Consider the following 13872-nt stretch of genomic DNA (forward strand, 5'->3'; position numbering starts at 1 on the left):
GTGCGTGGCCATGTCACATCAAAGCTCTGATTAATTTCTGTGGGTCCGGGACCAGCAGTGAACATAATGGCTATGTCACTGGACTCCCATGTAGTCGACTAGGGTTCAAGTCCTGGACCTGGTGGCTTAAACTCATGCCAGGCACTTGCGTGTGCATGCCCAAGATCCCAAGAGGAGAATGGAGGAGAAGGGATTGCAGCGTGGCCATTCCCCCTGGGGATGATTTCACGCTTTCTGTCTCTCTGTCTCTCTTTTTTGGAGAGTGCATGTGTTCTATAGCAAAAACCTCTCCAAAAAAAATAAATAAATAAAATTTCTATGGGTCCCTGGTAAAGGCCTCTCAGCCACTCTAACAGGTGACCCAGGCCAGGAACCCCTGACTTAGCGTATTCTCCTTGGTATTGCCTCACTGGAAATAAATGATGTGACTTTGTCTACCTCAAAGGGAAAAAGCATGGAGTTGTGAACTCAAAATGCTGCTGTACTCTCAGCCATAGACAGGGCAGCTCTTCCTCGGTGCTCTAGATGTTTATTCATTGAACTTTGACATTCAGAGACTAGGTAACCAACCCATGTGCCCCAACCACAACAACAACAACAAAAAGCCTTGGATGGGACCAGCAGTTAGCATAATGGCTATGTCACTGGACTCCCATGTAATTGACTGCGGTTCAAGTCCCGGACCTGATGGCTTAAAAAGCTCACACTGGGTGCGTGCGTGCCCAAGATCCCAAGAAGAGAATGGAGGAGAAGGGATTGCAGCATGGCCATCCACCCTGGGGCGTAATTTCTTGCTTTCTGTCTCTCTCTGTCTGTCTGGTGAGCGTATGTGCCCTATAGCAAAAGCCTCTCCAGGAAAAAAAAAAAAAAAAGCCTTGACTTTGGACAGACCTGGGATTGTGTCCCATCTCTGCCCGATTAACTGAGTGACCTTGAGAAACAACCCTGAGCCTCAATCCTGCCATCTGTGAAATGGAATAATACTTTTCTTACAAGGGTGTGATAATTAGTTCATGCATTTAAAGAGCTAGTCCACTGCTAGCCATTGCAAGTGCTCAGATGTGAGCAGTTGAGTCATTAATGTGATACTGACACTGAGTACACTTCAGATCGAATTCTTGCTAACATTTTTACATCAGACTCCAAAATGCAGATTATTTGGTGAGAAGTAGGGATAAGGCACAAATACGATGATATAGAACCTCCCAGAAGTGACTGATCAAGCTGGTACCATGAACTTAACCTGACAATTTTTGAGAGCTTCGTTACTATGTATCAGGTTTTTATATAGCAAGTTACTTGGTAAGTCATTGAATTTTTTCTTGAGTCCATTGGTAGAGCTTCAAGTTAGACAGCATACTATTTAAAACAGGTGCTTAGCACCAGACTAGGCTTTAGGAAATAGAGCAAAGAAGCCCCCTCATCCATAAGGAAATTCCAATCTAGTTATGCAGATAAAGCAAAGATAAATGACACCTGCCAGTGACCTGGTGGTTAAGGGAGCCAGATCCCATGTGACCGACTGAGATTCAAATCCCAGACCTAGCAGCTTAAAAACACATGCTGGCTGTATGTGTGTGCATGCACAAAATCCCAACGGGATGGAGAGACAGAAGAGAAGGGATTGTGTTGTGATGACAGCCCATCGGGGGTGCTTTCTTCCTCTCCCCCTGCTTTCTATCTCTCTGTTTCTCTCTGGTGACAACTCTGACACGTTAAAAAATAAAAAGGTAAGTGACAACGTGTGTGTGTGTGTGTGTGTGTGCGCGCGCATGAGGGGGTCCTTAAGGTTTGGTAGCAGTCTCTTTGTGGAGTAGTCGGTAGCATGCTGGACTGTGGAGCCGGAGTGCACACGCTGACTGTGGTTAGACACACCAGGTGCATGAGGTCGCACATGATCCTGGCAGACCAGAGGACTGGAGGAAGGGGAATGCAGTGAGACCAACCCCTGTGGAGGGTGCTTCTCTCTCTCTCTCTCTCTCTCTCTCTCTCTCTCTTTTTCTCTGTCTCTCATGTCCTGTTGTAAATAAAGGGAAAAAAAAACTATTAAATGAAAAAGTCAGGCTGGCTCCGTGGTGCAGTGGTAATGTGCTGCTCAGGAGAAGCTGGATCCCACACGGCAGCTGTGGTCTGAATCCCTGGGCAGTCAGCCTGAAGCATGCTGGGTATGTGCGCAAGTGCCCTAAGATTCAGAAGGCTGGCGGCTGGAGGAAAGGGACCTCCACGTGACCAGGCCCTATGGAGGGTGCTCATTCTCTCCCTGTGTCTCTCTTTCTCACTGTCAAGTGTGCACACAGTCATGAATAAAGAAAATTTCAATGAAAATGTGTATTATGAAAAAAATGCATGGATTTCAATGTTTTTTGTTAATTCCATTTTTGCAGGAACTTCTGGAAGTTCTCTCTCACACACACTCACAAATATATGTGTATGTGTATATTTACAAAACCCCAGAAGATAAGCATTGGCAATTAGTACAGGCATTCCTTAGAATTTTAGCTGTTAGAGAGCTAATCTAGACAAACAGTTGTAAGAAAACAGTGATGGGGCCAGCAGGTGCATTAGTGGTTAAGGGTGCTGGACTAACACGTGTCTGACTATGGTTCGAGTCCTGCACCTGGCGACTTCCTCTGTCTCTCACTCACTCACTAACTCTATCCCTCTCTGGTCAAATTCAAATAAATAAACGAATGAATAAATAAAGTTAAATAAAATAAAGAAAAAGAAAACAGTGATGTGCTAACTTTGTACCTTTTACAAAATCATCTGGGGAACCAACAGTTAGCGTAATGGCTATGTCTCTGAACTCCCATGTCATCGACCACAGTTCGACTCCCGGACCTGGTGGCTTAAACTCACATCGGGTGTGTGTGCGTGTGTGCCCAACATCCCGAGGAGAATGGAGGAGAAGGGATTGCAGTGTGGCCATCCCCCTGGGGGGTGATTTCTCGCTTTATGTCTCTCTATCTCTCTCTGTCTTTCTGGCGAGTGCACGCACCCTGTAGCAAAAACCTCTCCGAAACAAAAACAAAAACAAAATCACCCTAAAAATATAGCCCTTTTTTTCTCCTGAATGTACTTGAACAAGTGTTTGTCCAAATAGTCATCCACTATTTGACCACTGGAAATAGGGGGCCACTGCCCTGGGTGCAGGGACACTGCAGCTGAAGGCCGCTGGTCCCTTGGGGTGGGGGTGTGTCTGCGGGGAGTAAACGAGGTCACATTTAAAGCACTCACTGTGCTCAGCAGAAAGTGAAACCTGAAATATTGTGAATTTCTGCTTGTATTACCTTGTATTACTGCTTGTATTACAGTTTTTATGGGTCCCTTCCTAAATGAAAAAGCTCACAGTCTAGTTGAAAATTCTTCACACATTGCTTAATTTGCCTCCACAGAGGCTAGGCCACCTCCTGGTGGCAGCAGCAAGACATGTTTCACCTCATGGTGTTATTTTTAAATAACTTCTTGCTTTTTTGTTTAAAAGTATGTAGTACTGGGACCAGCAGGTGGCATGGTGGCTAAGATGCTGGACACTCCCACATGGCTAGCCACAGTTCGAGTCCCAGACCTGGTGGCTTTCTCTCTCTCTCTCTCGTCAAAATAAAATAAATGAATAAATAAATAGAATTAAATAAATCTTTTTTAAAAATTAAATCTATTTTTAAAAAAACTAGTACTGTGTCAAAGGTAGTTCAGGATTTCATTAATTGGTATCAAACCCTTCATATGTTTACTAACATGAAGTTTTCTCTTACGCTTTAGTAACTTAGCACGCAGCATCTAGACCACTGTTTGAAGGCAAAGGGCCGGCCGGAGACCAGCTCCCCACTCCCCGCCCAGGCTGTGGGGCAGCTCTCTGGCCTGACATGCCTCTCTGTGAGTTGAGAAAGCTAAGTCTACATCACAGGGTTTCCTGCAATAGAAGTTATGAAGCAAAGCGTGTTTGTTAAATAACTCCTAATCTAGTTAGCTTCTTTATCAGCTATTTCTCGCTTAGCCGTCATTTTATTACTTTGTCTGTAGTTGCTAGGTAACTAAAATTTAGTCATCAAGCATTGGGGATTTCTTTTTTCCTCAAAAAATTGCCTCGTTTTGGTTTTGCTCCAGACATTTCCATTCTCCATGTGAGTGCGATTTCAGAAAGAATTTTTGAATTAGTTCTTCAGTAAGTGTAGACCTTAATCCAAAATACCATGGGGCGTACAACTTAGAAGTTCTTTTCCCTCTCGTTATTCCAACCACAATTATGACTGTGGCTTTATTGTTCTTGGTTTATCCTAAATTAATTACAAAACCTTGGCCGATTGCCATAGCAACCAGTACCTGTCCCCTGAGTTGTTTTCTGGCTTAGTTTTATTGTGTAGATACGCAACCACGTGTGCACATGCCCCGTTTGCTAGAGCATCTTGAATTTTGCTTAGCTCTAAAACCCAACCATATTTGCAGAAAATGGTTCTTATTTCTTTTCCGAGTTCAATGCCTTTATCATTCCTTCTCAAACAGTTGTAGCAAGGACTTTGAATGTTCTGGTAAATAGGAATGAAGATGATTATGAGCTTTAATTTACTGGATTACTTCATATTTCTTAGAAATATGGGTATATTTGTGTACATATCATTTTTTTTGTTTTGGTTTTATAACTTTATTTGAAAATCAGACAGCAATACGTTCTTATTAACGTAGATGTTTCGAAAGTGGTAACCGGTACGTAGGTCACCAGCGTGTAGAACTTGTTGGGTGAGTCTTCATCCTCGTTACGTTTTCTGGACAACCGCACACAGACACAATACGGGACATTCCTTATTCCTTTGGTCCAGATAGCTTTGTTGAGCCTGGTATCGATGCACACGTCTGGAGTCCCCATCTTCAAGGTGAATTTCCAGATCTCTTTGAGAGCCCAGGGGGCACATTTCTTGAAGCTCACGCCATGGAGCACTTGTGAATGTCGATGGTGTATCCCCGGGCACCACCTGCTTGATGGTAGAAAGGCCCTTCTCACCACCCTTCTCTGTGGGAGCCATTTTCCTGGCCTAAGCTGGAGAGGAATGTATATATAATTTTTAGTAATGCCCAGCCTTTTAATTTTTCTTGTAGACGCAAACATTAAAATTACTTTATTTCCTTAAAGACTTTTTTTAAGAGGCCAGATGTGGTGGTTCCCATCCATAGTCCCAGCTACTGTGGAGGCTGAGGCAGAAGGACTGAGACAGTGAGACCCTCACTTTAAGTAAGGGAAAGGAGGGCAGCCTGTGGAATAGTGGTTAAGGCTACTGCATCCTATGTGGCTGAATATGTGGTTCAAGCTCCAGACCCAGAAGCTTGAGAAACATGCCAGACATGCATGCATGCATGCATAAAATGACAAAAGGAGAAAAAAATGGAAGAGATTCTAGTGTGGCCATGACCCATGTGAAGTGCTTCTTTTTCTCTCTCTCTCTCCAGTGAGTACATGTGCCTTCTGGCAAAACTTTGAAAGAGATAAAAAGACTTTTACAAAGTAATGTCAAGGGGCCGGCAGGTGGCATGGTGGATAAGGGCGCTGGATTCCCACATGGCTTACCATGGTTTGAGTCCTGGACCTGGTGGCTTGCTTTCACACTTTCCCTCTCTCTCTATCACTCCGTCCCTCTCTGGTCATATTTAAAAAATAAGAAATAAAGAGAGAAAGAGAGAGAAAGTTAAATATATATATATATATATATAAAGTAATGTCAAAGGTTTTTTTCACTTTTTTTCCCCTCCATTTCAGGCCCCTGACATTTATGGGATCACAGACCAAGAAGGTCCTGCTAACCCCCCTCATGCCTTCGGCTCGCCCGTTCCGGGTCTCCAACCATGACCGCAGCAGTCGGCGTGGGGTGATGGCGAGCAGTCTGAAGGAGCTCATCAGCAAGGTATTGTGTATGCCCTGAGCCTCTCCTTCCAGGCCCCAGGGGTGCCCTGAGCTCCCACAGGACTAAGACAGAAAGGTGAAGAAAAATAACATGGCAAGCTCATCAGGCCCTCCCTTGGCCGGGGACAGTCCGGGCAGAGTCATTGTCACAAGGTTAATAGGTAGATATAAATAATCAGAGGAAACACTGTTGCATCTCTGCGCCAGGAAAGGATTAGGTACAGAGACAAAAACCTTAAAACCTGATAATGTAGCTTTGTTTAACGAGGGAGAACCTAGGAAATCCAGTCGTGGAAGTCTGTCTTTGGTTATAAAGGCCAGGATAGAATAGTCCTTAATCTAAAGCAATGTCCTGGACCACCAAATATGGAAGAAGTCTAGCTTCTCAGAGAACTATAACTCAGGTACCCATGGAAACAAGCAGTGAGTTTCTAATACGTAGTCTATGAAGCAAGAGAGGTGCTCACATGTACCGTGCATGGCTAAGGCTCTTAAAATAGCATGCAGGATTATTCTTCTCCTCAAAATTCTTTCCATTTCTAAAGGAATCTTAGAAATTATAACTATTACACAATACATCACTTATCTCATGTCACAAAAATCTCTTAAGAAAAAAGGTTCATTACAATCTTAACTTCTTGGGGCAGCAGGTGGTGTGAAGGTTAGGGTGGCCGGACTCCCACAGGGCTGACGGTGTGGGTCAAGTCCCAGACTGGTGGCTTGAAAATCATCCTGGGTGCTTGTGCATGTGTGCCCAACATCCCAAGAGGAGAACAGAGGATAGGGGATTGCAGCTGGCCATCCTCCTAAAGGGGTGATTTCTCACTTTCCTTCTCTCTCTCCCTCTCTGGTGAGCACAAATGCCTTATAGCAAAAACTAAAAATGAAACAAAAATACCTCTATTTTTCTGAGCAAAGACTGAGTTATAAACACTAATAAAGCTATATATTTTTAAGTTATTCATTTATTTTGTTCCATGAAAGAGGGAGACAGAAAGAACGGTACTCTCAACAGGGTTCCCACACTGCAGCCCTCCCCAGCCTCTATCGGCCCAGATAGCAGGTGCACACATGTGCCTAGCATGCACAGGAAGACCTTGGGATGGGGACCAGGGACCTTCTCATGTGGTCCAACACTGCAGAGCATTGCACTGCTGTGCCACCAGCTGGCCTAATAAAGGTCGATCTGCACCATTTAAATGTTCTCCAACTCTGGTCCAGCCACAGAGGTTTGTTGCTAAGGTGTTGTGCTCTGCAGACTGAGACCACATAGGTCTGGGTTTTATTCCTGGCCCAACCTAAAAGCTGAATGTGGTGGCATATGCCTATAGTCCCAGCAGGGAGGCTCACAGCATCAGCCAACACTTGTGAACACCGGAATTCAGTCAGTGCCTTCGGAGGGCCAAGTGGATATATCTTGTCTCATTCCGTTTCTCTGACGCATTGCAAACCTAGACGCTCGATGCCCTGGTTATCACCACGAGCCTGGTCACTCTGGTGCTGGAGGAAGATGGCACTGTGGTGGACACAGAAGAGTTCTTCCAAACCTTAGGAGACAACACACATTTCATGATCCTGAAGAAAGGACAGAAGTGGACACCGGTAAGCAGAAATACTGTCACCCAAACGGCTATCCTAAGGCAGGCTTTTACCTACGGTAATGCACTCTGCTTCGGTGTTGAATTACCTACTCCTTAAATTTACACTTTATTTATCTAATGACTGGCTCTACTACCTTCAAAAGGATTCTTTCCTTTTTTAAAAGTTTATTTATGTATTTTTTTCTATGAATAAGGCAGACACTGAGAGACAGAGACAGCACTCCCAGTGGTGTACTAATGCTCATTAGATTACAGACACCCAGGGAGGTGGCGTCAGTGGAAGGGGCTCCCTCCCTCCAGCCCTAGTACCCCCAGATAACAGCAGGAGCAGATACCAATCAGTGGGAAATGAACGTGGACCTGAGTCTCAAGGAGTTTTTATTCCTAAAGTTCTGACGAATGTGAGTTCACGATCAAAACATAAAGACTCAGGAACCGTATGGGGGGAGTCCTCAGAAAGTTCATGGACAGTACATATTATGAACTATGCATGGATTTCCATTTATTTTTTGCACCAAAATAAACTTGTACTTTAATTCTATTTTCCTATGAACTTTTTAAGTCCCTTCATATATGAGTGTCTGTGTCAACAATGTAGATGACAAGAAACAGTAGAAATAAGCTACGTGTCCATCCCAGGAGAATGAGAGTATACCTGCACACACATACCCAGCACTGAGCTTCCATGTGAATGCACATTATGTAAATGAACTGCCGCCTATTCATTGAAAGGAATATTCTTTATCTGTAAAAATGCATGAAGTACACCCTGCTAACTGCAGGCATCTGTGTGGATAAATTTCAACAACTATGCCGAATGAAAACATTACAAATAATATTTTTTAAGAGAGATTTTTGCTATAGGGCATGTGGGCTCACTAGAGACACAGACAGAAAGCAAGAAATCATCCCCCAGGGGGAATGCCATGCCACAATCCCTTCTCCTCCGTTCTGCTCTCAGGAGTTTTGGCACATGTGCCTGGCATGAGTTTTAAGCCAGCAAGTCCAGGACTTGAACCACAGTTGACTAAGTCAGTTATATGGGAGTCCAGTGACATAACCATTATGCCATCTGCTGGTCCCCAACATTACAAATAATCTGTTGAACAAATGCTTCTCAAGCCTTTGATATTGGGGACATTTTACACTCCTAAAACGCGGTAAGAACCCCAATAGCTTTTGCTTATGTGGATCGTATCAGTAGCCTCTCTAGATACCTACCAGTCAGAGGTTCTCAAGTGAGAAGAGTTTGCCTGCTAGAGGACACTCGGTAATCTGAAGACACTTAGGTTATTACAGCTGGGCCAGGGCGTCACTGGCATCTAGAGGGTAGGGATCAGAGATGCTGCGAACTCTTCTGCAACACACAGGACAGTGCCCACACGAAAAATGGTTCAGCGTCCAGTGTAAATTGTGCCAAGGTCAAGAAACTAGAAGCTATAGACATATATTTCTGATATTAGAAATGAAAACAAAATTTAAAATAGGCATTAAAAATAATAACCCAACACAAATTAACATGTTACATATTTTATTGAAAATGACTATATTCAATAATAGAAACCGGGAACCAGCAGTTAGCATAATGGCTATGTCGTTGGACTCCCACGTAGTCGACCGCAGTTCGTGTCCCGGACCCGGTGGCTTAAAACTCATGCCGGGCGCGTGTGCGTGCGTGCCCAAGATCCCGAGAGGAGAATGGAGGAGAAGGGATTGCGGCGTGACCATCCCCCCTGGGGGGTGATTTCTCACTTTCTGTCTCTATGTCTGTCTCTGTCTGTCTGGCGAGCGCACGAGCCCTACAGCGAAAATCTCTCCAAAAAATAAATAAATAAATAAAAATAATAGAAACCGATGGGACCAGCAGTTGGCATCATGGCTATGTTGCTGGACTTCCATGTAGTCAATCACAGTTTGAGTCCCGGACCCAGTGGCTTAAACTCACACCGGGCGGGTGTGCATGCATGCCCCAGATCCCAAGAGGAGAATGGAGGAGAAGGGATTGCGGCGTGACCATCCCCCCTGGGGGGTGATTTCTTACTTTCTGTCTCTCTGTCTCTCTGTGTCTTTCTGGCTAGCTCATGTGCACTATAGCAAAAACCTCTCCAAAAACAAAAAAAAGAAAGAAACCAAATAAGGGAGTGACATGTTTTACATGTCTGTGAGTCTCTTTAATGCCAAGCTTAACTAATGACAACTGAATTCTCATATCTGCTTCTGTATTCAATCATATATATATATATATATTCCAAGAGGAGGATGGAAGAGAAGGGGTTGTGGCATGGCCATTCCTCCAGGGGGGGATTTCTGTCTCTCTGGCGAGCACATGTGCCCTATAGCGCACACACACATACACACACACACAAAGACTCTCCAAAAAAAAATTATATCATGAGCAAATTAGGTAAATCTTCTAAGGGCCAGACAGTGACATAGAGAATATTCTAGGTTCACATCCCAGAGCCTTCCTAAATATGCTGGGCATGCATACCTGTGATCCAGTCTGGCTTTATGGTATGAAGACCCAGTTGGGGGGATTGTCCCTCTGTCTTTCAGAAAATATTGATTTCCTCTTTTTTTTTTTTTTTTTTTTTTTTTTTTTTAGATTTTTGGTATAGAACGTATACCCTCACCAGAGAAGCAGAGTGACAGAGACAGAAAGCGAGAAATCATTCACCGGGGGGGGTGGCCATGCCACAATCCCTTCTCCTCCATTCTCCTCTTGGGATTTTGGGCACACATGCACATATGCCCAGTATGAGTTTCAAGTCACCAGGTCCAGGACCCAAACCACAGTTGACTACATGGGAGTCCAGCACCTTAACCACTATACCACTTGCTGGCCCCAAAATTAATTAATTTATTTATTTATTTATTTATTTATGTTTTTGCTATAGTATATATGTGAAGGCCTCCCAAAGATCCAGGTAGATTGCTTGGATTATCCAGATGAGGCCATAACATCATAAGTGTCCTTATAAGGGGCAGGTGAGAGGCCAGAATGAAGACAGAGACAGAGAAAGAGGAATGATGTGAGGAGAAGGGGCCTGGAGCTGAGGACTGCAGGCACCTCTGGGAGCTGGAAAAGGCAGAGACTGCGTAGCCTTGAAGCATCTAAAAGAAACCAGTGCTGCTCCCTCACATTGGACTTCCAGTCTCCAGAACCATAAGAGTGTAGACCTATGTTATTTTGGCTACTCAGTTTGTGGTAAAATGTGCTGTTACAGCAGCATTGGAAACTTAAATCAGAAGGGAAGAGTATCTTTTATTGTTTTCTTAATCAATAAGACCTTAGTTAATATGAAGGAGTCAGTTAACATGTAACGTGCTTAAGCCCCCCAGAGCAGGTGGGTACTGGGAAGCTGAACTGCAGGCCTGGGCGGTGATAGATCCCCTTGAAAGGAATCATACTGTGGTAGGAAGCATTCAAGGAGGGCTGCTCAATCTGAAAAAGGAGTTTGGGTTGGAGTCTTCTCTTGACTTATTCTTTCTCCATCATCTTCCTTTGTGGTGGAAGTGGGCACCTCACTGCTGGTACATAGATCCCACCCCCACCCCCACCCCCAGGTGCATTATCTATTTAGCTCAAACAAGAACTTCTAGCCAAGAAATAGCCACCAGATGTCTCCCTTCTTCAGTCTAAATGCCTCAGAAGCCTGTGAGGACGTAGCCCCTTGTAGCACTTGAAGAGAGAAGGGAGCATTTCATTGCTCCCTGGACTGTCTGTGGCTTATTGCCGGGGTCCAGCCTCGGCGTGGGTGGGTTATCTCGACGGAGGCAGCAAAGGTGAATAGAAGACAGAGGCCTCGATGCTTTCATGCACGTCCTATGCCGGACACACCTCAAAGATCGCTCTCTGAGGAGTGACAACTGCTAGGAATCATCGTGCCTTTTTATTGAAAATGGGATACATGCAAGTAAATGGGTGAGGGGCAGTAAAAGATTTACTCTAAGGAACAGGGTATACAAAGCATGGAAGCAATAATTATAAAACATGCTGTTTGTCTTGTTAGCTCAGGTAAAATCAATCACAGTTCTCAGGATGAGGAAGTCCATTTGTCTGCTGTATCTTCTCCTTAGATCTTGATTACTGGGAAGAGTCTTTTGAAGAGGGGGCTTGCAGGATGTTTGATAACTTCAGTCCTGGGCCAGGGCCGGCGTGACCATCCCCCCTGGGGGGTGATTTCTCACTTTCTGTCTCTATGTCTGTCTCTGTCTGTCTGGCGAGCGCACGAGCCCTACAGCGAAAATCTCTCCAAAAAATAAATAAATAAATAAAAATAATAGAAACCGATGGGACCAGCAGTTGGCATCATGGCTATGTTGCTGGACTCCCATGTAGTCAATCACAGTTTGAGTCCCGGACCCAGTGGCTTAAACTCACACCGGGCGGGTGTGCATGCATGCCCCAGATCCCAAGAGGAGAATGGAGGAGAAGGGATTGTGGTGTGGCCATCCCCCCTGGGGGGTGATTTCTTACTTTCTGTCTCTCTGTCTCTCTGTGTCTTTCTGGCTAGCTCATGTGCACTATAGCAAAAACCTCTCCAAAAACAAAAAAAAGAAAGAAACCAAATAAGGGAGTGACATGTTTTACATGTCTGTGAGTCTCTTTAATGCCAAGCTTAACTAATGACAACTGAATTCTCATATCTGCTTCTGTATTCAATCATATATATATATATATATATTCCAAGAGGAGGATGGAAGAGAAGGGGTTGTGGCATGGCCATTCCTCCAGGGGGTGATTTCTGTCTCTCTGGCGAGCACATGTGCCCTATAGCGCACACACACATACACACACACACAAAGACTCTCCAAAAAAAAATTATATCATGAGCAAATTAGGTAAATCTTCTAAGGGCCAGACAGTGACATAGAGAATATTCTAGGTTCACATCCCAGAGCCTTCCTAAATATGCTGGGCATGCATACCTGTGATCCAGTCTGGCTTTATGGTATGAAGACCCAGTTGGGGGGATTGTCCCTCTGTCTTTCAGAAAATATTGATTTCCTCTTTTTTTTTTTTTTTTTTTTTTTTTTTTTGTTTTTTTGTTTTTTTTTTTTTTTTTTTTTTTTAGATTTTTGGTATAGAACGTATACCCTCACCAGAGAAGCAGAGTGACAGAGACAGAAAGCGAGAAATCATTCACCGGGGGGGGTGGCCATGCCACAATCCCTTCTCCTCCATTCTCCTCTTGGGATTTTGGGCACACATGCACATATGCCCAGTATGAGTTTCAAGTCACCAGGTCCAGGACCCAAACCACAGTTGACTACATGGGAGTCCAGCACCTTAACCACTATACCACTTGCTGGCCCCAAAATTAATTAATTTATTTATTTATTTATTTATTTATGTTTTTGCTATAGTATATATGTGAAGGCCTCCCAAAGATCCAGGTAGATTGCTTGGATTATCCAGATGAGGCCATAACATCATAAGTGTCCTTATAAGGGGCAGGTGAGAGGCCAGAATGAAGACAGAGACAGAGAAAGAGGAATGATGTGAGGAGAAGGGGCCTGGAGCTGAGGACTGCAGGCACCTCTGGGAGCTGGAAAAGGCAGAGACTGCGTAGCCTTGAAGCATCTAAAAGAAACCAGTGCTGCTCCCTCACATTGGACTTCCAGTCTCCAGAACCATAAGAGTGTAGACCTATGTTATTTTGGCTACTCAGTTTGTGGTAAAATGTGCTGTTACAGCAGCATTGGAAACTTAAATCAGAAGGGAAGAGTATCTTTTATTGTTTTCTTAATCAATAAGACCTTAGTTAATATGAAGGAGTCAGTTAACATGTAACGTGCTTAAGCCCCCCAGAGCAGGTGGGTACTGGGAAGCTGAACTGCAGGCCTGGGCGGTGATAGATCCCCTTGAAAGGAATCATACTGTGGTAGGAAGCATTCAAGGAGGGCTGCTCAATCTGAAAAAGGAGTTTGGGTTGGAGTCTTCTCTTGACTTATTCTTTCTCCATCATCTTCCTTTGTGGTGGAAGTGGGCACCTCACTGCTGGTACATAGATCCCACCCCCACCCCCACCCCCAGGTGCATTATCTATTTAGCTCAAACAAGAACTTCTAGCCAAGAAATAGCCACCAGATGTCTCCCTTCTTCAGTCTAAATGCCTCAGAAGCCTGTGAGGACGTAGCCCCTTGTAGCACTTGAAGAGAGAAGGGAGCATTTCATTGCTCCCTGGACTGTCTGTGGCTTATTGCCGGGGTCCAGCCTCGGCGTGGGTGGGTTATCTCGACGGAGGCAGCAAAGGTGAATAGAAGACAGAGGCCTCGATGCTTTCATGCACGTCCTATGCCGGACACACCTCAAAGATCGCTCTCTGAGGAGTGACAACTGCTAGGAATCATCGTGCCTTTTTATTGAAAATG

At 44.4% G+C, this 13872-nt stretch overlaps 1 protein-coding gene and 1 pseudogene across 1 annotated transcript in view; one reads left to right on the top strand and one right to left on the bottom strand.

Moving 5' to 3' along the window:
* Positions 1-4642: 4642 nt before the first annotated feature.
* On the bottom strand, positions 4643-5021 carry LOC102496519 (60S ribosomal protein L31 pseudogene; annotated as a pseudogene).
* Positions 5022-5147: 126 nt separating this feature from the next.
* The window catches only part of CIDEA (cell death inducing DFFA like effector a), a 17272-nt gene continuing 8547 nt past the window's right edge, over positions 5148-13872 (top strand). Inside the window, exons 1-3 of the mRNA XM_006164045.2 lie at positions 5148-5209; positions 5750-5894; positions 7349-7495. Coding sequence (XP_006164107.2) covers positions 5148-5209; positions 5750-5894; positions 7349-7495 — 354 coding nt within the window. The remainder of the gene's footprint in view (positions 5210-5749; positions 5895-7348; positions 7496-13872) is intronic.

This window comes from Tupaia chinensis, unplaced genomic scaffold, assembly GCF_000334495.1.
Source record: "Tupaia chinensis unplaced genomic scaffold, TupChi_1.0 Scaffold143584_1, whole genome shotgun sequence".
NCBI lineage: Eukaryota > Metazoa > Chordata > Mammalia > Scandentia > Tupaiidae > Tupaia > Tupaia belangeri.